At 44.0% G+C, this 24,709-nt stretch overlaps 1 protein-coding gene across 1 annotated transcript; it reads left to right on the forward strand.

Moving 5' to 3' along the window:
• The first annotated feature begins 54 nt into the window (after positions 1–54).
• On the forward strand, positions 55–24,565 carry LOC139549175 (coagulation factor IX-like). The gene is made up of 9 exons (XM_071359346.1): positions 55–146; positions 430–553; positions 1,110–1,276; positions 17,522–17,546; positions 17,661–17,774; positions 19,617–19,751; positions 19,849–20,105; positions 22,754–22,868; positions 23,365–24,565. The coding sequence occupies exons 2-9, from the start codon at positions 484–486 to the stop codon at positions 23,913–23,915; spliced, it is 1,434 nt and encodes a 477-aa protein (XP_071215447.1). The 5' UTR covers positions 55–146; positions 430–483; the 3' UTR covers positions 23,916–24,565.
• The last annotated feature ends 144 nt before the right edge of the window (positions 24,566–24,709 follow it).

Here is a 24,709-nt window from a genome sequence, read left to right on the forward strand (position 1 = left end):
TGAATAGTGCAAAACTGTCGAGTGCCTTGAACGCTGCCCTGGCCAGTGCCAATGATTCACTGTGTCAACATTTAGAATCTAGTTAAAGATCAATAGCCGAGCTTGTGGGGAAATGCCACCATTTTAGCAGACACCCACAGAAAACGGTAGGTTATTTCTCATAACTAAATCTTGATTAGTGAACCGAAGGGGTAATGTGTGCTCCAGGCACAGAGTAGATATCTCAAAGTATGTACTACATGGACACGGATTAAGTAAAGACAACAATAGGATTCTCATAAATTCAGACCACTACTGCTAAAGGATTAGCACTGTCAATTTGGTTGTTTTTACCAAGGAAATTCTATGTGGTAATATGGATAAAGCACTCCTGGTTACCTATTCCAGTTCCTGCCTTTCTTACCATTTTGTATACTTTTGTCCACACAGAAAAGTCTAGCTGATCCCAGTTCCCTCCCTTCAACTTCTACCTGGAGCGCAGGAATGTCACAGTCTGACGGTTGGCTCCTCACAGTACTTCTGGTCTCTGTCTGTTCCCTGTTTGAATCAAAAGGTAACACCTCACCTTGTAGTCAGAGTGGAACGGGCCCATTTATTGTGCTGTATTTGCAATCGTTAATTAAACCACCTCAATTCCAGCTTACTAGATACTTAATGAGATATTTACGTTTGTGATGGGTGTCATACATTCAAATATAACTCAATTCAGTGATATGATTAAGCTACACAACTAAAACCAGCAAATCTATGCTCTTGAGGCCCTCGTCAATGTCTGGGTTGCAGATGTCAGTATTGTATATGAATGCCACTTAGCAGACACTTTTTTTTTTTCAAAGCAGCTTACAGTACATAGGCCAACATGTTTTATGTGTGGTGATCACTGCGAGAATTGAACCCACAACCCTGCCCTAGTTAGTGTCATGCTCTTACCAACTGAGCCACACAGGACTAAAGCATTGTGCCCGCTCTGGGGTGAAGTTTCCCCTAGGTACAGATCTAGGATCAGCTTCCCCTCCCCCAATCTTAACTTTAACCATAAGTGGGGAAAATGCTAAACTGATTCAAGATCAACGTCTAGTGGCGACTTCACCCTACTCCACTGTACCCAGTGTTTCTGGAGCAGAGGCATGCAGTGCAGCTGCTCCGAGGGCCCCGGCGGCCCAGGGCCAACTTCTTCCTTGAGGAGATGATGCCCGGCAACCTGGAGCGGGAGTGCTACGAGGAGACCTGTTCCCAGGAGGAGGCTGCTGAGATCTTCCAGACCAAGGAGAAGACGGTACTAGCACAGCTCCATCACATGAAAGCTCTGGTCCAGGGAATGCGCACTGATGCACTGAAGCTTATGAACGCTCTGTTTATACTTTGCGCTAACATGTGTCCTATGTCCAGATTTTGACCACATTCTGATTTGTGCCCTCATCTGGTCACAGTGGACCAATAAGAGATACATTTTAATACCATGTGTAGACTCACCGAGACTTGATTAGATAGTGATTGGATCATCTTGACTGGAAGACAAACTTAAGGTTACTTGCGTAACCCCGGTTCTCTGATATTATGAGTGAGAGATCTCACTAGTGGAATTAACCAGAATCTCCTAAGTAGCTTGAAGAACCAATCATGTACATCTATCGAAGCCCTTCACCTCATACTAAAGAGTCACCCGCCTGGCCTCTGAGCTTGCGCGTAGGGGAATGTGGTGAGATGTCTCACTCATAATATCAGAGGACTGGGGTTACACAAGTAGCCTTTAGTTCTCTTTCAATTATTCGTTTTGACATCTCACTAGTGGGATACGGCCAACTCCCATATCGCACACGCTTGCCGAAGCCAGGTACTCTCAATATCAACCCTCGGAGGTCCCGACGCTAAGGACAATATGCACAAAGAGGACGCAGTGACGTCTAGTCTATAGAACCTCATATAAGTATGAGGGGGTGCCCAACAAGCCATATAGCAAATCTCCTGTAAGGAGATGCCTTTGAACAGTGCCCAAGAGGTAGCCATACCTCTGATGGAGTTAGCCCTTAGACCCTCTGGAGGCTGTAACCCCTTGCTTTTATAGGCCAATATAATAGCTTCCACATAACTGTTGACGAGAGAGGGGCACAAAGACTTGTTTGCTTTTGCTCAAAGACTCTCGCCCTACCCAGGTTTATGCACAGCATTCGTCCTGGACACAGAGGGCCTTGAAAATCTCTATGTTTGCTTGGGTCAGCAGATCAACTAAAATGTTATGTCACATGCGCCAAATACAACAGGTATTAGTGAAATGCTTACTTACAAGCCCTTAACCAACAATGCAGTTAAGAAAAACACCTAAAAGTAACAAATAATTAAAGAGCAGCAGTAAAATAACAATAGCGAGGCTATATACAGGGGGTACCGGTACAGAGTCAATGTGCGTGGGCACCGGTTAGTCGAGGTAATTGAGGTAATATGTACATGTAGGTGGAGTTCTTAAAAGTGACTATGCATAGATAATAACAGAGAGTAGCAGCATCGTAAAAGTTTGGGTAGCCATTTGATTAGATGTTCAGGAGTCTTATGGCTTGGGGGTAGAAGCTCTTTAGAAGCCTCTTGGACCTAGACTTGGCGCTCCGGTACCGCTTGCTGTGCGGTAGCAGTGAGAACAGTCTATGACTAGGGTGGCTGGAGTCTTTGACAATTTTTAGGGCCTTCCTCTAACACCGCCTGGTATAGAGGTCCTGGATGGCAGGAAGCTTGGCCCCAGTGATGTACTGGGCCGTACCTACCCTCTGTAGTCTCTTGCGGTCGGAGGCCGAGCAGTTGCCATACCAGGTAGTGATGCAAACTGTCAGGATGGTGCAGCTGTAGAACATTTTGAGGATCTGAGGACCCATGCCAAATCTTTTCAGTCTCCTCAGGGGGAATAGGTTTTGTCGTGCCCTCTTCACGACTGTCTTGGTGTGCTTGAACCATGTTAGTTTGTTGGTGATGTGGACTCCAAGGAACTTGAAGCTCTCAACCTGCACCACTACAGCCCCGCCGATGAGAATCTTTCCTGTAGCCCACAATCTTCTCCTTTGTCTTGATCACGTTGAGGGAGAGATTATTATCCTGGCACCACACGACCAGGTCTCTGACCTCCTCCCTATAGGCTGTCTCGTCATTGTCAGTGATCAGGCCTACCACTGTTGTGTATTCTGCAAACTTAATGAAAGTGTTGGAGTCAGACCTGGCCGTGCAGTCATGAGTGAACAGGAAGTACAGGAGGGGACTGAGCACGCACCCTTGAGGGGCCCCCATGTTGAGGATCAGTGTGGCAGTTGTGTTGTTACCTACCCTTACCACCTGGGGGCGGCGGGTCAGGAAGTCCAGGATCCAGTTGCAGAGGGAGGTGTTTAATCCCATAGTCCTTAGCTTAGTGATGAAATTTGAGGGCACTATGATGTTGAACGCTGAGCCATAGTCAATGATTAGCATTCTGGGTTAATGGTGCTGATGTGAGTCATGACCAGCCTTTCAAAGCACTTTATGGCTGCAGACATGAGTGCTACGGGTCGGTAGTCATTTAGGCAGGTTACCTTAGTGTTCTTGGGCACAGGGACTATGGTGGTCTGCTTGAAACATGTTAGTATTACAGACAGGGAGAGGTTGAAAATGTCAGTGAAGACACTTGCCAGTTGGTCAGCGCATGCTCGGTGTACACGTCCTGGTAATCCGTCTGTGAATGTGAATGTTGACCTGTTTAAAGGTCTTACTCACATTTACTCCGGATAGCGTGATCACACAGTTGTTCCAGAACAGCTGATGCTCTCATGCATGTTTCAGTGTTACTTGCCTCGAAGTGAGGATAGAAGTAATTTAACACATCTGGTAGGCTCGTGTCACTGAACAGCTCTCTGCTGTGCTTTCCTTTTGTAGTCTGTAATAGTTTGCAAGCCCTGCCACATCCGACGAGCGTCGGAGCCGGTGTAGATTCGATCTTAGTCCTGTGTTGATGCTTTGCCTGTTTGATGGTTCGTCAGAGGGAATAGTGGGATTTCTTATAAGCTTCCGCAGCAGCTCTAACCTTTAGCTCAGTGCGGATGTTGCCTGTAATCCATGGCTGCTGGTTGGGGTATGTACGTGCAGTCACTGTGGGGACGACGTCATCGATGCATTTATTGATGGAGCCAGTGACTGATGTGGTGTACTCCTCAATGGCATCGGAAGAATCCCGGAACATTTCTCCAGTCTGTGCTAGGAAAATAGTCCTGTAGCTTAGCATCTACTTCATCTGACCCTTTTTTTATTGACCGAGTCACTGGTGCCTTCTGCTTAAATTTTTGCTTTTAAGCAGGAATCAGGAGGATAGAATTCTGGTCAGATTTGCCAAATGGAGGGCGATGGAGAGCTTTGTACACGTCTCTGTGTGTGGAGTAAAGGTGATCTAAAGCAGGTATTCCCAAACTGGGGTACGCGCAATGCCGTCGGGGGTACGACATTTCTTTTCTTCACATTTTCAAACAGTCCATTTATATTTTCCAACGTGGCTATACATTTGGGTGAGGTTTTTTTCTCACCTGAGTAGCCTCGTTTCACTGCCAAAAATAAAATGAAACCATCTAGTGTTCAGCGAAATAACAACACAATGTCAAATACAGGTAGCCTAGTCAAATAATTAACATCCAATCACATTAACCATTACTCTCTCGCAGGAATTCCACTAACGGTCCATGTGAGCATCTGTTCTGATGGCGCAAAAGCCATGACAGGGAGACATAGTGGAGTGGTAACGCGCATGCAAGCAGTTGCTCCCGATGCCATTTGGGTACACTGCAGTATCCACCAGAAGCTCTTGCTTCCAAGGGAATGTCTGACAGCTTGCAAGACGTTTTGGACACTACAGTGAAAACTTTGTTAAAGCAAGGCCCCTGAACTCTCGTGTATTTTTTGCACTATGAAATGATATGGGCAGTGACCATGTAACTTTTTTACAACATACAGAAGTGCGCTGGTTATCAAGGGGCAAAGCATTGACATGTATTTTTTAAATTGAGAGACAAGCTTAAAGTTTTCTTTACTGACCATAATTTTCACTTGTCTGATGACTAGTTTCTCACACGACTGGCCTATCTGGGTGATGTTTTCTCTCGCCTGAATGATCTGAATCTTAGAATTCAGGGACTCTACGCAACTATATTCAATGTGCTGGACAAAATTGAGGCTATTGGAGCTCTTTCCTGTCTGCATTAACAAGGACAACACACAGGTCTTTCCATCATTGTATGATTTTTTTGTGATCAAATTAACTCAAGCTTATGGTCAATGTCAAATGTGATATAGCGAAGCGCCTGAGTGTGTTGGGTGCGCAATTACGCAGGTACTTCCTTTCATGCCCTGCCTCCAGTTCACTTACCGATATCTGAACAAGAGAGCCTCATCAAAATTGCAACAAGCGGTTCTGTGAAAATTGGATTTAATCAGAAGCCACTGCCAGATTTCTGGATTGGGCTGCGCTCAGAGTATCTTGCCTTGGCAAATCGTGCTGTTAAGACACTGATGCCCTTTGCAACCACGTACCTATGTGAGAGTGATTCTCGGCCCTCACTGGCATGAAAACTAAATACAAGCACAGACTGTCTTAAATCATTATCCACACACAGACTCTCTCCAATACAACCCAACATTGCATAGTTATGTGCATCCTTTCAAGCACACCCTTCGCATTAACCTGTGGTGAGTTATTCATATGTAAGATGGTTAAATAAAGAGCAAAATTATTGATTATTATTATATTATTATTTGTGCCCTGATCGTATAAGAGCTCTGTCACTTCCCACGAGCCAGGTTGTGACAAAAACTCACACTCATTCTTATGTTTAATTAATGTATCGAATAGTGTGTGTGTGTGGCAGGCTAAAAACAACATTTGAGAGTGCACTGACCCTGGTGCTAGAGGGGGTACGCAGCTGGAGGTTGAATGTTTGAAGGGTTACGGGACTATAAAACATTTGGGAACCACTGGTGTATTGTTTTCTTCCCTCTTTTTGCACATCTCGTCATTGGTAAAACGGATTTAAGTTTCCCTGCATTAAAGTCCTGGCCACAAGGAGTGCCACCCTGGGTTAACTTTTTCCTGTTTGCTTATGGCCGTATACAGCTCATTCAGTGCGGTCATAGTGCCAGCATCGGTTTGTGGTGGTAAATAGACAGCTACGAAGAATATAGTTGACAACTCTAGGTAGATAGTGTGGTCTACAGCTTATCATGAGATACTCTACATCAGTCGAGCAAAACCTCAAGGCTTCTTTAGATATCGTGCACCAGCTGTTGTTTACAAATATACATAGACCGCCACTCCTTGTCTTACCAGAGGCTGCTGTTCTATCCTGCCGATACAATGTATAACCCTCCAGCTGTATGTTATTTTCATGTCATCGTTCAGCCACGACTCGGTGAAACATAAGATAGTACAGTTTTTAATGTCCCGTTGGTAGGATATACGTGCTTGTAGTTCATCCAATATATTATCCAGCGATTGTACGTTGGCCAATAGTACCGATGGCAAAGGCAGATTATCCTCACAAGTCACCCCGATCTCCTGCGAATTATGGGGATGAGGGCCTGCTCGGGTGTCTCGTCCGACTCGTTAAAAATGATTTGTCCAGTTCAAGGTGAGTAATCACTGTCCAGAAGCTCTTTTCGGTGATAAGAGACGGTAGCAGCAAAATTATGTTGTTAGGTTCTTATTTTTCAGAGTAAATAACTCACGGACACTAGAGGAGCTTTAACCAAGTGTAATTATTCCCAAAAGTTCTGTACAGCTGTATTCAGACACCAAAACATTTCTCTCCATCAGTTCTATACATCCTACTTAAGACACACCTTCTCTCCAATCCTTACATCTTATGGTTCAACAGAAAGAGGGTAACAGGATACCAAACCCTTATTACTCCCTTAAGGGAATCTGTCCTCATCTCCTGACCTCAACCCCTCCTTCATCTAATCCACAGATGTCAATCTGTCTCCCCTGTATCAACACGGTGCTCTGCTCCCGTCCCCAACACATTCCACTGCTATCCGTCTTTCTACAGAGGCCCAGTCTCTTTCTCCTTTGATTCTAAGCGTATTTCCTATCATTTATTTAATATCTCAATGTTCAAAATGTCGAATCCAACAATGTACAAAATAAATTAAACAATATGAAAAAAAATAATAATTTGCACGGTTGGTTAAGAGCCCATAAAACGGCAGCCATCCCCTGCGCCGGCTTCTTTCACACCGTCTACTTAGTAACGGTAGTTGACAAGGCTCGTCATATAGCAGGAGAGTGATCTGCGTTATCCAGAGCTTGCCTTGCCATTGAGGGGCTATCAAGATGAGGGATAAGCCTTTTTCCCCTCAGTCTGGCCAGAGTGGGGAGTGAGGGGAGGAAAAGTGTAAAGCAACACCCTCATCCAACCCCAGTGGTGCGTCTCCTGCTAGCACGAGAAACAACAGGCAGTAAGCGTTTTCTTGTGATGCGAAGAGCTCTACGGACGCTTAACCCCATCTCTCCCAGATCTGTTTCACCACTTGGGGAAGGAGTCTCCAGTCCCTTAGATGGGGATTCCCTCTGGAAAATGAGTTCAGTACGCCCGAGACATGAGCCGTGTGTATGGGCAGTAAGTGTGCTCTGCGCCAAAGAATAATCCTGGCAGATAGTCTGTGTAGTCAATCTGTCGGTTGATGTTCGCCACTACACTTCATCGGCTGTGCCTTGAAAAGCAAACTTCAGAAACCTCCTGTGTACTGGCAGAATGCTTAAGTGAAAACGAGCGTCCTGCAGGCCAACTGAGGTGAACGACTTGACCACAGCTTGATCAACTCTCGCTCACTAGTGACGCCCGAGCGCCCTCAGGTGGCTATGGAGAATGTATATTTTTCATTGTCCTTGGCATGACGCCTGGATACAACAGAGGCTTTTTTTTAAATGGGAAGTGTTAACACACTGGAACATGGGGACGGTGCTTGCTGGCGACTGACAATTTGCCATCCTGCCCCAGCTACTTTAACTGGGGGGAGAGCCGTGGCACAGAGGGCATAGTGGATTCCCTCCATCTTCCTTGAGAGTAAACACATGAAAATGAGTAGCTGCACAAAGGGTAGGATTTTATGAGCACAAATGTGCCTCTCCCCCATAGTGGTGGGGAGAAAGTCTGTGCACCACACGAGAGGAGGCAGGCCAGAACATGGATTGAACTGTTGGCTACCCTGAACTGTGGGGTAGATCTGGCAGAAAGTTCTGGTGCCAGCTAATTGCCCTCTCCCTGCCACGCAGCTCTGGCTTGTGGAGGGGTAGGCCAGGTAGCCACCATTCCTGAGTCTACGGGGCAGACAGGAGTTGAAGGCATCGCCCTCCTTTTGAAGTTCTCATGGCGGCGACACCTGGCCCAAACAGTTCCTTCGGCTCGAAAGGAAAAGTGGGTTAAGGTCCTTGGGTTAGCCATCAAAGATGTCAGCCTATGAGGGCGGTGTCTGTGAGGCAGTCTCCCCGCTCGAGTTAAAAGTGGGAGACAAACTACGTCGGGCTGCTCTGCGCACTCTCCGCTGGAGGGTGTTAGCAGCAAAAACCCTGCAATGGATGCATGACGAGGGTCGTCAAATGCTGCTTCTGCGTGTTCGACACCCAGGGAGTGTGTGTCCTTGCCCGAAATGGTCGCCCCCGCATAGGCATGGATGTTCCGGAGCTGGGGACTTGCACCTGTACATAGCCCATCTGTAATATAGCCCATCCAACTACCTCATCCCCATACTGTATTTATTTATTTATCATGCTCCTTTGCACCCCAGTATCTCTACTTGCACATTCATCTTCTGCACATCAATCACTCCAGTGTTGAATTGGTATATTGTAATTACTTCGCCATCATGGCCTGTTTATTGCCTTTACCTCCCTTATCTTACCTCATTTGCACACACTGTATATAGATTTTTTCTACTGTATTATTGACTATTTTTGTTTATTCCATGTGTAACTCTGTGTTGTTGTATGTGTCGAACTGCTTTGCTTTATTCTTGGCCAGGTCGCAGTTGTAAATGAGAACGTGTTCTCAACTAGCCTACCTGGTTAAATAAAGGTGAAATAAAAATTCTACAATGTAGAAAATAGTTTTAAAAAATAAAGAAAAACCCTTGAATAAGTAGGTGTGTCCAAACTTTGGACTGTTACTGTAGTTGATACCTGTTTTTTAAGAATTGGACGTTAGGATAGCCTAAACATGAGTGAGCCTCCTTTCATTTTTGCCTAAATTAACTTTCTGGATGGATTCAATAGGCATAGGTGTCACGGCGGACTGAAAACAGTGGTGCAGCATAACTAAATATTAGCACTTCACTCCACATACTCGTGGGCAATAACCTTCAATCTGGAAAATAACACAACAAATTATAAGGCTAGATAAATATATCGACCAATATCACCAATACAATCAACACCCAAACATGTCGGAGTGTAAAGCATGGAGAACCAATCCCCAAAAGAAAACAAGACCCCTCGACGAACACAGACAATTTATTCTTTTCCCCACCGGGAATGGTAAGTGTAGAAACCGATTTACTAAAGTCGACAAATGATAAACTGGGCATACTTGAACTAGTCAGTAAAGCTATAAAGGAGTTGAAGGCGAGCCTCGAGATGAGTGACGAAAAGCTGGGACAATGGAGAAAGAAACAAACAACCTAAAAGGAACAGTCAATACGGTTGAAATGGACGTTAAAGAACTTTAAAAGGAGAACATGTTTCTGAGACGAGCCTTACTTGAAATACAGACCACAGTAGATCGATGAGAGAAAATCTGGTACTTATCAAAGACGGAGTGTGAAGATCCTGAGAGTGTGATGATGTCACGGCCGTCGAATGAATAGGACCAAAGCTCAGCGTGGTGAGCGTACATATTCCTTTTTATTAGGATGAGGCCGACAAAAACAATAAACAATAGAAAAACAACCATGAAGCTTAAGGGTTATGTGCCACAAACAAAGTTAACTTCCCACACTGAAAGGAGGGAAAGGGCTACCTAAGTATGGTTCCCAATCAGAGACAACGATAGACAGCTGTCCCTGATTGAGAACCCTACCCAGCCAAAACATAGAAATACAAATAATAGAACTAAAGAACATAGAATGCCCACCCCAAATCACACCCTGACCAAACCAAATAGAGACATAAAAAGGCTCTCTACGGTCAGGGCGTGACAGGTGATATCATTATTTCTTGAATCACTACAGATCCCAGGCGATACTGTCGCAAAATCAAACTCAGCATGTACACCGTTTCGCACAGAGATATGAGATCCCAATCGTTGCCAAATGTGCATTCTTTAAAGATAAAATAATGGTTAAAAGCCTGGGTAAAAGAGTTGCTGGCATGAAAATATGCATGAATCATCCGATCCTGAAGGAAATTGCGGACGGCGCAAAGTTCTGTACCCACTCTTCAAGGTGAATAGATTAAAAGGGAAACCTGGAACTCTTGTAGTCGAATAACTGTATATTGATAACCAATTGTTCCGAGACACCAAGACTACTCCATGACTATTCTAAATATTACAACGTTCCCATAGAGGAGTCGAGTAATGGAACACCCAATACTATCCATGGTACGGATTGTAATAAAAAAATAATAATAGGAAAACAATCAAATACAACAATTGATAAAGAAATAAACTACAAATACACTATACCATTCAAGATAGGGAATGTAGTATTTCTATTTATAGTATTTATAAATTGATTTAAAAAACTGCATTAGAAGAAAGGATAATTATTGAAAAAATACCTCTTCAAATATACGGAACTGGAACACAAAAGTACTCCAAAGCGTCAAATTAGGTAGGAATCAACATGGTAAAAACACAGCAAACATAGGACATAGAAGGCACAGTATGTGGGTATGTGCGGGTGTATTGTGATGTGTGTGGAGTTAAGTGAGTGAAAAAGGAAAATGGTTGCAAATGCCAGAGCCCATGTGTGTCTGCGAGCAGGAGTTATGACAGAGAGAGCTTTCAATTGTGTGCAGATATGGGATATACATTTCAAAAATAAATTATAAATATAGTTTATTTAATTATTGTCCTTTCATGATGGCACAGTCCCCAACCCTATACCCTAGATACCCACCTGAGCGACCCATACACTAAGGAGAAGTCCTTATCCTTTTCATAGGCCTACTGCAAGTATGCTATACGCAGCCAAGACAGAAAGATAAATGCTGTCAGAGACCCACAAAAGCAGCCCCGCCCTCTTAAGTTTCTGAACCTGCCTGGCAGGGTTGGTCCAACAAAGCCAAAATCTCCAGATGGGTGAGCATAAAATACAAGGGATTTCTGCTAATGAGAACCTTGACAACCTTGTATCTAGCCGGTGGGGATTCTGTTGGAGGTAGTGCTGGCAACACTAGCTGCGTTGTGTGATATTTTTGTTATATATTGTAATAAGAGAACTTTATGTAAATTCAACTGATGTCACTCTTGGACAATCTGAGAGGAGGCAAATTGTGGCCCTGGTGGCACAAAAAAATCAAAGGTCTGACTGCACAGAGATGCTTGGGGAAATGGTCACAACACTCTAGAGGTTGACCGATTAATCGGAATGGCCAATTAATTAGGGCTGATTTCAAGTTTTCATAAATCGGTAATCGGCATTTTTGGACACCGATCACGGCCGATTACATTGCACTCCACGAGGAGACTGCGTGGCAGGCTGACTACCTGTTATGCGAATGCAGCAAGGAGCCACGGTAAGGTGCTATCTAGCATTAAACGTATCTTATAAAAAACTATCAATCTTAACATAATCACTAGTTAACTACACATGGTTGATGATATTACTAGTTTATCTAGCTTGTCCTGCGTTGCATATAATCGATGCCTGTTAATTTCTCATTGAATCACAGCCTACTACGCCAAACGGTTATTTAACGAGCGCATTCGCAAAAAAAAGCACTGTCGTTGCACCAATGTGTACCTAACCATAAACATCAACGCCTTTCTTAAATCAATACACAAGTATATATTTTTAAACCTGCATATTTAGTTAATATTGCCTGCTAACATGAATTTCTTTTAACTAGGGAAATTGGGTCACTTCTCTTGCGTTCTGTGCAACAGAGTCAGGCTATATGCAACAGTTTGGGCCGCCTGGCTTGTTGCGAACTAATTTGCCAGAATTTTACGTAATTATGACATAACATTGAAGGTTGTGCAATGTAACAGGAATATTTAGACTTATGGATGCCACCCGTTAGATAAAATACGGAACAGTTCCATATTTCACTGAAAGAATAAACGTTTTGTTTTCGAAATGATCGTTTCCGAATTTGACCATATTATTGACATAAGGCTCGTATTTCTGTGTGTTATTATGTTATAATTAAGTCTATGATTTGATATTTGATAGAGCAGTCTGACTGAGCGGTGGTAGGCAGCAGCACGCTCGTAAGCATTCATTCAAACAGCACTTTTGTGCATTTGCCAGCAGCTCTTCCCTGTGCTTCAAGCATCGAGCTGTTTATGACTTCAAGCCTATCAATTCCCAAGATTAGGCTGGTGTAACAGTTGTGAAGTGCCTAGCTAGTTAGCGGGGTGCGCGCTAATAGCGTTTCAATCGTGATGTAGCTCGCTCTGAGACTTGGAGTAGTTGTTCCCCTTGCTCTGGAAGGGCCGCGGCTTTTGTGGAGCGATGGGTAACGATGCTTCAAGGGTGGCTGTTGTCGATGTGTTCCTTGTTCGAGCCCAGGTAGGTAGGGACGGAAGCTATACTGTTACACTGGCAATACTAAAGTGCCTATAAGAACATCCAATAGTCAAAGGTATTTGAAATACAAATGGTGTAGAGAGAAATAGTCCTATAATAACTACAACCTAAAACGTCTTACCTGGGAATATTGAAGATGCATGTTAAAAGAAACCACCAGCTTTCATATGTTCTGAGCAAGGAACTTAAATGTTAGCTTTTTTACATGGCACATATTGCACTTTTACTTTCTTCTCCAACACTTTGTTTTTGCATTATTTAAACCAAATTGAACATGTTTCATTATTTATTTGAGGCTAAATTGATTTTATTGATGTATTATATTAAGTTAAAATAAAAGTGTTCATTCAGTATTGTTGTAATTTTCATTATTACAAATAAATAAATAAATTTAAAAAATCAGCCGATTAATCGGTATCGGCTTGTTTTGGTCCTCCAATAATCGGTATCGGCGTTGAAAAATCATAATCGGTCTACCTCTACAACACTCCATCATGTAGGATTTGATTGGTTAATCAAATCTCCCCATTCTTGTTAAATTTTGCATGCCTTCTCAAACGGCTACAACTGTATTTGCATTCGCAGATCAAGTAATTTCTTGAGTTTGGCTCGGCTCGTGGTTGTTTGTAGAGGAAGGGTGGGGTGGGTGTAGGAGTGTATGAGGGTGCGTGTGTGTGTATCCCACATCTGTTGCTATGTGGTAATGATGTTAGGGACAATATAGGATGAATCACAATAATTGTTTACTAAAATAATTGCTTGACAAAAATGAAATTTGTCATGGAAATCCTGGTTATGGCTAACAATCCTTCGCATGAACTGCCTACGTTATTACGCATATTAGTCGTTAATTGTGGAAATTAAGACAAATGTTTTTTATATACACTGCTCAAAAAAATAAAGGGAACACTTAAACAACACAATGTAACTCCAAGTCAATCACACTTCTGTGAAATCAAACTGTCCACTTAGGAAGCAACACTGATTGACAATAAATTTCACATGCTGTTGTGCAAATGGAATAGACAAAAGGTGGAAATTATAAGCAATTAGCAAGACACCCCCAATAAAGGAGTGATTCTGCAGGTGGTGACCACAGACCACTTCTCAGTTCCTATGCTTCCTGGCTGATGTTTTGGTCACTTTTGAATGCTGGCGGTGCTTTCACTCTAGTGGTAGCATGAGACGGAGTCTACAACCCACACAAGTGGCTCAGGTAGTGCAGCTCATCCAGGATGGCACATCAATGCGAGCTGTGGCAAGAAGGTTTGCTGTGTCTGTCAGTTGGACCCAGTTGCACAGGCAGGGGTTCAGACCCAGGGCCCGAGGGTACTATTGTGGTGAATGCTGAGCTATAATCAATGAACAGCATTTTTTTACATAGCTATTCCACTTGCCCAGATGGGATGTGCGATGGCGATTGCATCGTCTGTGGATCTATTTGGGCGGTATTGAAGTGGGTCTAGGATGTCAGGTAAGGTAGAGGTGATATGATCCTTAACTAGCCAATCAAAGCACTTCATAATGACAGAAGTGAGTGCTATGGGGCGATAGTGTAGTCCACAATCATCGCCTTTGTCTTGACCACGTTGAGGGAGAGGTTGTTGAGCTTGCACCACACGGTCAGGTCTCTGACCTCCTCCCTATAGGCTGTCTCATCGTTGTCGGTGATCAGGCCTGCAACTGTTGTGTCATCAGCAAACTTAAGGATGGGGAGTACAGGAGGGGGCAGAGCACGCACCCATAAGGGGCCCCCATGTTGAGGAACAGCGTGGCGGATGTGTTGTACCTACTACCCTTACCACCTGGGGGCAACCCGTCAAGAAGTCAACCCGTCAGTTGCAGAGGGAGGTGTTTAGTCCCAGGGTCCTTAGCTTAGTGATGAGCATTGTGGGCACTATGATGTTGAACGTTGAGCTGTAGTCAATGAATAGCATTCTCACATACAGTGGGGAGAACAAGTATTTGATACACTGCCGATTTTGCAGGTTTTCCTACTTACAAAGCATGTAGAGGTCTGTAATTTTTATCATAGGTACACTTCAACTGTGAGAGACGGAATCTAAAACAAAAATCCAGAAAATCACATTGTATGATTTTTAAGTAATTAATTTGCATTTTATTGCATGACATAAGTATTTGATACATCAGAAAAGCAGAACTTAATATTTGGTACAGAAACCTTTGTATGCAATTACAGAGATCATACGTTTCCTGTAGTTCTTGACCAGGTTTGCACACACTGCAGCAGGGATTTTGGCCCACTCCTCCATACAGACCTTCTCCAGATCCTTCAGGTTTCGGGGCTGTCGCTGGGCAATACGGACTTTCAGCTCCCTCCAGAGATTTTCTATTGGGTTCAGGTCTGGAGACTGGCCAGGCCACTCCAGGACCTTGAGATGCTTCTTACGGAGCCACTCCTTAGTTGCCCTGGCTGTGTGTTTCGGGTCGTTGTCATGCTGGAAGAACCAGCCACGACCCATCTTCAATGCTCTTACTGAGGGAAGGAGGTTGTTAGCCAAGATCTCGCAATACATGGCCCCATCCATCCTACCCTCAATACGGTGCAGTCGTCCTGTCCCCTTTGCAGAAAAGCATCCCCAAAGAATGATGTTTCCACCTCCATGCTTCACGGTTGGGATGGTGTTCTTGGGGTTGTACTCATCCTTCTTCTTCCTCCAAACACGGCGAGTGGAGTTTAGACCAAAAAGCTCTATTTTTGTCTCATCAGACCACATGACCTTCTCCCATTCCTCCTCTGGATCATCCAGATGGTCATTGGAAAACTTCAGACGGGCCTGGACATGCGCTGGCTTGAGCAGGGGGACCTTGCGTGCGCTGCAGGATTTTAATCCATGACGGAGTAGTGTGTTACTAATGGTTTTCTTTGAGACTGTGGTCCCAGCTCTCTTCAGGTCATTGACCAGGTCCTGCCGTGTAGTTCTGGGCTGATCCCTCACCTTCCTCATGATCATTGATGCCCCACGAGGCGAGATATTGCATGGCACCCCAGACCGGGGGTGATTGATTGTCATCTTGAACTTCTTCCATTCTCTAATAATTGCGCCAACAGTTGATGCCTTATCACCAAGCTGCTTGCCTATTGTCCTGTAGCCCATCCCAGCCTTGTGCAGGTCTACAATTTTATCCCTGATGTCCTTACACAGCTCTCTGGTCTTGGCCATTGTGGAGAGGTTGGAGTCTGTTTGATTGAGTGTGTGGACAGTTGTCTTTTATACAGGTAACGAGTTCAAACGGGTGCAGTTAATACAGGTAATGAGTGGAGAACAGGAGGGCTTCTTAAAAACTAACAGGTCTGTGAGAGCCGGAATTCTTACTGGTTGGTAGATACATGTTGTCAGTATATCAAGTTGTCCGTTTTGTCACCAAAGCCCAATATACTACCCACCTCTGCGACATGTATGCTCTCGTTGGCTGGTCCTCGCTATATATTTGTCAAACCCACTGGCTCCAGGTCATCTATAAGTCTTTGCTAGGTAAAGCTCCACCTTATCTCAGCTCACTGGTCACCATAGCAATACCCACCCGTAGCACGCGCTTCCGCAGGTATATTTCACTGGTCATCCCCAAAGCCAACACCTCCTTTGGCCGCCTTTCCTTCCAGTTCTTTGCTGCCAATGACTGGAACGAATTGCAAAAATTACTGAAGCTGGAGACATATCTCCCTCACTAACTTTAAGCATCAGCTGTCAGAGCAGCTTACCGATCGCTGCAGCTGTACACAGCCCATCTGTAAATTGCCCATCCAACCAACTACCTACCTCATCCCCATATTTGTTTGAGTTTTTCTGCTCTTTTGCACACCAGTATTTTCTAATTGCACATATATCACTCCAGTGTCTAATTGCTAAATTGTAATTACTTCGCCACTATTGGCCTATTTAATACCTTACCTCTTTAATTCAGTTTGCACACGCTGTATATAGATTTTTCTATTGTGTTTTTGACTGTACGTTTGTTTATCCCATGTGTAACTCTGTTGTTGTTGTTTTTGTCGCACTGCTTTGCTTCATCTTGGCCATGTCGCAGTTGTAAATGAGAACTTGTCTCACCTGGCCTACCTGGTTAAATTAAAAATGTCTCTTCTTAACCTGGGGAGTTACAAAGCAGCACAGAGGGCTGTCTAGCTTCCTATTCTTTCTTTGGATTGGTGGATACATCTCGTTATTGTAATCATTTTTTGAATACTCAATGAGGGTTGTTGACATAAACCGCCTATATTCAATGAAGAGAAATGGTAGGAATATGCATCGAAACAACTTCTATTCGATCAAATAACCATTCATGTTTTTGTTGACAAAAATTTGACACTCTCTCATTGACCTTCATACAAATAGTCCTTGCTTGATGGATGAAAAACGCCACCTGCTGGAGGAAGACAGATTTTCCCGGAGAGTCGTCCTCATACGCTCCATTGCACATATGATTTACAGATACCTTCATAAGATTAGTACACTCCCTTCTAAAACATTTTTTTTTTTGAAAGAAAAACTCAATGTAGCCTATAGATACGAATTGCACAAGAATGTATACATTTATGGATTTTTATTATGCATTATTTTCTCTTTATTCAACCCGCCCGCCCTTATTCACAAAATATTTCATGACCATAAACCCACCCGCCCACATGTTAATGCAAGGTGTAAGTAACCAGGCCTTCTTACATCACAGGATAGTCAGAGGAGTAGGCTAAAGCGCATACAGCTCAAAATACCACATTCAAACTGACTGCGTCCCTTTTTGTTTTATCTTACAGATGGAGTTTTGGTATAGGTATAAGAGTGAGTACCGTATGGCTTCATTAGATTTTTTTTTTTTTTGAAAACATCAAAAATCCACATTGCCACTTAAAAGGAAAGCTTTGATGAGATGTCTCTGTATGAATTGTGAATTAGATCTAAATCCTTGCCACTACAACCCATGTAAGAATGGAGGAATCTGCACCATCGATCGGGATGGATACCTCTGCCTGTGTCCCCCACGCTACGATGGGAAAACCTGTGCAATAGGTATGCTTTTACTCAGTCATAATACATCTGTTTTCCTGTGTCTATAAACTCTCACCTCCTGAATTACATGACCCTGGACCTCCCAGTCATAGACTGGAATCCACACTGAATATTGCTCTGTTACAGGACTGGTGCCGTTCACACTGGCACGTCTACAACAGAGGAGGCTAGTGGGAGGAGCTATAGGAGGTTGCAATGGCATAAATGGAACGATATCAAACATATGACTCTGTTCCATTTATTCCATTCCAGTCATTACAATGAGCCCATCCTCCTATAGCTCATCCCACCAGCCTCCTCTGGTCTACAATCATTGTACAACACGTCCCAACTGTTATGGCACGGCGGATTCTTTTGTGAATTTGACCTCACTGGACCACTTACAGGACAGTTGTTGGAAAACCACTTGCAGAAGTTACTGTACAACCCTTCTCGTAGTTGAATGAGTGTAATGTGACCTCTCCACATTGCTTTCACATTTTGCTCCCATCTAAGGGAAAACCAACATATTACAAAAGTATTCAGCCTTATTCTAAATTATTTTAATATATTAATCTACACACAATACCCAATAATAACAATGCAAAAACAGATTTTTGCAAATGTATAGATATGTATTCAGACCCTTTACTCAGTACTTTGTTGAAGCACCTTTGGCAGCAATTACAGCCTTGAGTATTCTTGGGTATGACCCTACAAGCGTAGCACACCTGTATTTGGGGAGTTTCTCCCATTCTTCTCTGCAGATCCTCTCAAGCTCTGTCTGGTTGGATGGGGAGCTTTGCTGCACAGCTATTTTCAGGTCTCTCCAGAGATGTTCGATTGGGTTCAAGTCCGGGCTCTGGCTGTGCCACTCAAGGACATTCAGAGACTTGTCCCAAAAGCCACTTCTGCATTGCCTTGGCTGTATGCTTAGGGTCGTTGTCCTGTTGGAAGGTGAACCTTCGCCCCAGTCTGAGGTCATGAGCGCTCTTGAGCAGGTTTTCATCAAGAATCTCTCTGTACTTTGCGCCGTTCATCTTTCCCTCGATCCTGACTAGTCTCACAGTCCCTGCCGCTGAAAAACATCCCAACAGCAGGAAGCTGTCACCACCATGCTTCACCATAGGGATGGTGCCACGTTTACTCCAGACGTGACACTTGGCATTCAGGCCAAATAGTTAAATCTTGGTTTCATCAGACCAGAGAATCTTGTTTCTCTATGAGTCTTTCAGGTGCCTTTTACTGAAGAGTGGCTTCCGTCTGGACATTGTAACATAAAGGCCTGATTGGTGGAGTTCTGCAGAGATGGTTGTCCTGTCAGTGTGACAACCCTGACCAAGGCCCTTCCCCCCCCGATTGCTCAGTTTGGCTGGGCGGCCAGCTATACAAAGAGTCTTGGTGGTTCCAAACTTCTTCCATTTAAGAATGATGGAGGCTGCTGTGTTCTTGGGGACCTTCAATTCTGTAGAAATGTTTTGGTAACCTTCCCCAGATCTGTGCCTCGCCACAATCCTGTCTCTTAGCTCTTACGGACAATTATTTTGTCATAGCTTGGTTTTTGTTCTGACATGCACTGTTTAGAATAAGGCTGTAACGTAGCAAAATATGGAAAAAGTCAAGGGGTCTGAATGCCCTATCTAAACAATAGAATTAGGACTTGTTTATAAAACTTGCTAGCAAACTAATTACTGTAGTAGGAAATATTTGTATGCTAATTTAGATTGATACTGTAGGATCCTTCAGGTAAAAAAAAAAGAGCTAATTGCCTGCTCAATAAAATACAATTTAAGAGTCAATTCTTTTCTACTCTTCTAATACCATAAAATGGCCATTTCGTTGAACCTTGTTCTGTTCCTCCAGAGGTGTTTGAGTGCCAGTTTAAGAACGGCGGCTGTCTGCATTACTGCACCAACCAGGAGCGCACCACAGGGGTCCAGTGCAGCTGTGCAGAGGGCTACCAGTTAGATGAGGACGGCAAGACCTGCTCTGAAGCAGGTAGACTAAGCACTGAAAAACAAATCACCTATTTCTTTACTGTCTCTAGAGGCATATGCTCTAGATGGTTATGGTTTTACTGTACATTTATTGCCAGTGGCGTTCGCTTGTGGGAAGAAGCAGAGTGAGGCTTCCCTGCATCGCTCTCTGCTGGACGAGTCCGAGGCCTTGACCCTCTGCAACTCTGACGGGAACCTCAACGTCTCCTTGGAGGGAGAAGGGAACTCAACTTCCACCCTGTGTGGGATTAACTCAACCCAGCCAGGGGGGAACAGCACTGAACACATGGAGGGTGTTAATGACAACCGGATAGTGGGAGGGCAGCTGGAGAGGCAGGGAGGAAGTCCATGGCAGGTAGGCCTACGAGGTGGTGTTCCGTAGGCACAAATCGGAAAGAAAAAGTTGGGAACAAAGTGAAATAGTTCTCATCTGAGAGTACTACCTGAACTTGTTCAATAAGAAAATATGTGATTTATAAATGAAACACGCAAAGGAACTTTAGCTTACATGTGAAGGACACAACGTCGGGATTCGAGCCAATTGTGTATTGTCGACAATGCAGCATTATTTTTTATAAATACAGTACCAGTCAAAAGTTTGGGGACACCTACTCATTAAAGGGCATTTCTTTATTTGTATTATTGTAGAATAATAGTGAAGACATCAAAACTATGAAATAATGTAGTAACCAATAAAGTGTTCAAGTATTTTTTATTTGAGATTCTACAAAGTAGCCACCCTTTGCCTTGATAGAGTATGCCACAAGTGTGCAAAGCTCAAACAACCTCAGGAGGTAGTCACCTGGAATGCATTTAAATTAACAGGTTTCTTCTTTGTTTGCTCAATCAGTTGTCTTGTAACAAGGTAGGGGTGGTATATAGAAGATAGCCCTATTTGGTAAAAGACCAAGTCCATATTATGGCAAGAACAGCTCAAATAAACAAAGAGAAACGACAGTACATCATTACTTAGACATGTAGGTCAGTCAATTTGGAAAATTTCAAGTACTTTGAAAGTTTCAAGTGCAGTCACAAAAACCATCAAGCGCTATGTTGAAACTGTCTCTCATGAGGACCGCCACAGGAAAGGAAGACCCAGAGTTACCTCTGCTGCAGTTGACAAGTTCATTCCAGCCTCAGAAATTGCAGCCCAAATAAATGCTTCAGAGTTCAAGTAACAGACACATCTCAACATCAACTGTTCAGAGGAGACGGTGTGAATCAGGCCTTCATGGTCAAATTGCTGCAAAGGAACCACTACTAAAGGACACCAATAATAATAAGAGACTGTTCTTTGGTCTGATGAGTCCAAATTAGAGATTTTTGGTTCCAACCGCCGTGTCTTTGAGACGCAGTGTAGATGAACGGATGATCGCCGCATGTGTGGTTCCCACGGTGAAGCATGGAGTAGGTGTGATGTTGTGGGGGTGCTTTGCTGGTGACACTCAGTGATATATTTAGAATTCAAAGCACACTTAACCAGCATGGCTACCACAGCATTATGCAGCGATACGCCAACCCATCTGGTTTGCGCTTAAGTGGGACATTTTGTTTTTTCAACAGGACAATGACCCAAAACACACCTCCAGGCTGTGTAAGGGCTATTTGACCAAGGAGAGTAATGGAGTGCTGCATCAGATAACCTGGCCTCCACAATCACCCAACCTCAACCCAAATGAGATGGTTTGGGATGAGTTGGACCGCAGAGTTTAGGAAAAGCAGCCAACAAGTGCTCAGCATCTATGGAAACTCCTTCAAGACTGTGGGAAAAGTATTCCTCATGAAGCTGGTTGAGAGAATGCCAAGACTGTACAAAGCTGTCAAAGGCAAAGGGTAGCTACTTTGAAGAATCTAAAATATTATTATTATTTCTTTAACACTTTTTTGGTTACTACATCAAATTTTGTTTGTCACATGCACCAAATACAAAAGGTGTTAGTGAAATGCTTACTTTACAAGCCCTTAACCAACAATGCAGTTGAAGAAAAATAAGTGTTAAGAAATTATTTACAAAAATAAATTGAGGTAAAATAACAGAAGCGAGTCTGTACAGCTGGTACCGGTACAGAGTCAATCTGCGGGGGCACAGGTTGAAAGCGGCAGCTCTACCCTTTAGCTCAGTGCTGATGTTGCCTGTCATCCATGGCTTCTGGTTGAGGTATGTATGTACAGTCACTGTGGGGATGACATCATCGATGCACTTATTGATGAAGCCAGTGTCTGATGTGGTGTAGTGCTCAACGCCATCGGAAGAATCCCGGAACATATTCCAGTCTGTGCTGTATCATCTGACCACTTCCTTATTGAGCAAGTCACTGGTACTTCCTACTTTTAGTTTTTGCTTGTAAGCAGGAATCAGGAGGATAGAGTGATGGTCAGATTCGCCAAATGGAGGGCGAGGGAGAGCTTTGTAGCATCTCTGTGTGTGGTGTAAAAGTGGTCTAGAGTATTTTTTCCTCTGGTTGCACATGTAACATGCTGGTAGAAACTAGGTCAAATGGATTTAATTTTCCGTGCATTAAAGTGCCCGGCCATTAGGAGCGCCTCCTCTGGGTGAGCATTTTCTTGTTTGCTTATGGCCTTACACAGGTCGTTGAGTGCCGTCTTAGTGCCAGCATCGGGTTTGAGGTGGTAAATAGACAGCTACGAAAAAATATATTGCCTCTTCATGTAAATAGTGTGATCTACAGCTTATCATGAGATACTCTACCTCAGGCGAGCAAAACTGAGACTTCCTTAATATTAGATTTCGTGCACCAAATAGACAGATCGTCACCCCTTGTCTACCGGAGGCGACTGTTCTATCTTGCCGATGGACCAAAAACCCAGCCAGCTGTATGTTATCCATGTCGTTGTTTAGCCATGACGAAACATAAGATATTCATTTTTAATGTCCCGTTGGTAAGATAGTGTTGATTGGAGCTCTGCAGGCACTAATCTCAGAAATCATAATGCATGTAGTGTTTGTGGCAGGCCCCTAATACCTGTTCCATGTCCCTGCAGGTCATGCTCTGGAGGGAGGATGGGTATGGCTTCTGTGGGGGAACTCTGATCAGTCAGCGGTGGGTGGTCAGTGCCGCACACTGCATGCAGGAAACCCCTGACCATGTGACTATCGGTGAGGCTATGTGATCCACTGTTTAGAAGGAGTGAGCATACTGTTAAATGCTCTAGTTTTTGTTGAGTTTTTTGTTCTCTGAGAATCAGAACCTAACACAATGAAAGCTTAACCAAGTTCTCCCAGAGGGTCAATACAGCTGCATCAGACGACATTTCACACAAGCACTGATATTTAACCCTTCCTTCTGAGTCTCCTGCACACCTGAACAGCCAAAGCATCTGTTGCAAGATAGAACCTTAGTGATATCTGTTCTCCCTCACTTCATCTGACCTCTACCCCAAAGTGCTCACTCCTCCCAAACTCACGGTGTCTCTTCTCCTCCCAGAGGATCCCTCCCGGCTAACAATAACATATCCTGACAATGTAAATGTCATACATTACCCACTCTCCCTTAGTGACATGAATAAGTACATTTCATATTCTCAGAACTCAACAAGTGCAACATGTTGATGATCCATTGTGCCTGTTTAAACTGTCTGTCTGTGTTTTACAGGGGACTATGACAAGCGGCGTCCCGACCCAGACGAGCAGAAGATCAAAGTGGCGAAGGTCGTCGTCCACCCTCACTTCCACGACTACACCTTCGATAGCGACATTGCTCTCGTCTACCTCTCTGCCCCTGTGGTGCTGAGCCCCGTGGCGGTGCCCGCCTGCCTTCCCAATGGTCAGCTGGCCCTCCACCTCCAGCGGGAGGACGTGAGGGGCATGGTCACAGGCTGGGGCGCCACACAGTACCTGGGGCGCTCCTCGCGCTTCCTGAGGAAAGTCGCTCTGCCCGTGGTCGACCAGCAGAAGTGCATCCGCTCCACGGAGCAGGTCATCACGGACAACATGTTCTGCGCCGGCTACCTGGAGGCCAGCTTGGACGCCTGCAGTGGGGACAGTGGGGGTCCCTTTGTGGTCAACTACCGCGGGACCTGGTTCCTCACAGGGGTGGTGAGCTGGGGGGAGAAGTGTGCCGCCAAGGGGAAGTATGGCATCTACACCCGGCTAGGGAACTACCTGCCCTGGATACAAGATACTATAGAAAAGGCAGGTGCATAACAGTTCACATACCTGAGGTGCAGCTCGGAGACGATCTCAGTTCACTCCCTACCCCTTGGCCCGCCCTTCGATGATTTGCAGCTTTGATCATCTGAAGGGTCTGGATAAGGTGCAAGCAGTTTAGTGGTGGCGCTTTACCATATTGCTTACACACCTGCGAAGAACGAAGGGTTAGGGACAAGGAACAAATTGGGAGTGGCTGATAATGAATTCCAAGTCAAACCCTAGCCCCTAAACAATTTATGTAGATTGGATCTGATAGGCATTAGCTTTTAATTGCCCTCTGAGGAATTTAAACCATATAGGGTACAACTGTCCAATCCTTTTTAGCGCTACAGAAATGCACAAGTTATGGAATGTGAGTTGCACCAGAGGGTCAGTTCCGAGGATACACTGCAACAGAGCGTTCAGATAACTGCATTTTAAGTCATGATGTATAAATTGGATATCATGTCAGAACATTGCGGATAGAAATGCAATGAATAGAGCTTCAACCAGTTAGTTACCTTATTTCATTTTATTGTGAATAACATATTACAAGTTACCAAAGATTTGACCACATACAAACTGTGCATATTGTTAATCAGGTACGATTTTGTTCCCAGAGCACTTTCAGTTTCCCTGCCCCATTAAAAACAATGTACCCCAAAGTTTTAGGACTCTTATGAAATTTTATTGAAACTTAACAGTACATGTGTTGCAATAAGTAGTTTGAATTATTTCACTCAAATCAATGCGTCGTCCTGTTAAGACATCAACAGTAGTGAAATGATATAGTTCAAGGCCATAGGTAA

Source organism: Salvelinus alpinus, chromosome 22 (genome assembly GCF_045679555.1).
Source record: "Salvelinus alpinus chromosome 22, SLU_Salpinus.1, whole genome shotgun sequence".
NCBI lineage: Eukaryota > Metazoa > Chordata > Actinopteri > Salmoniformes > Salmonidae > Salvelinus > Salvelinus alpinus.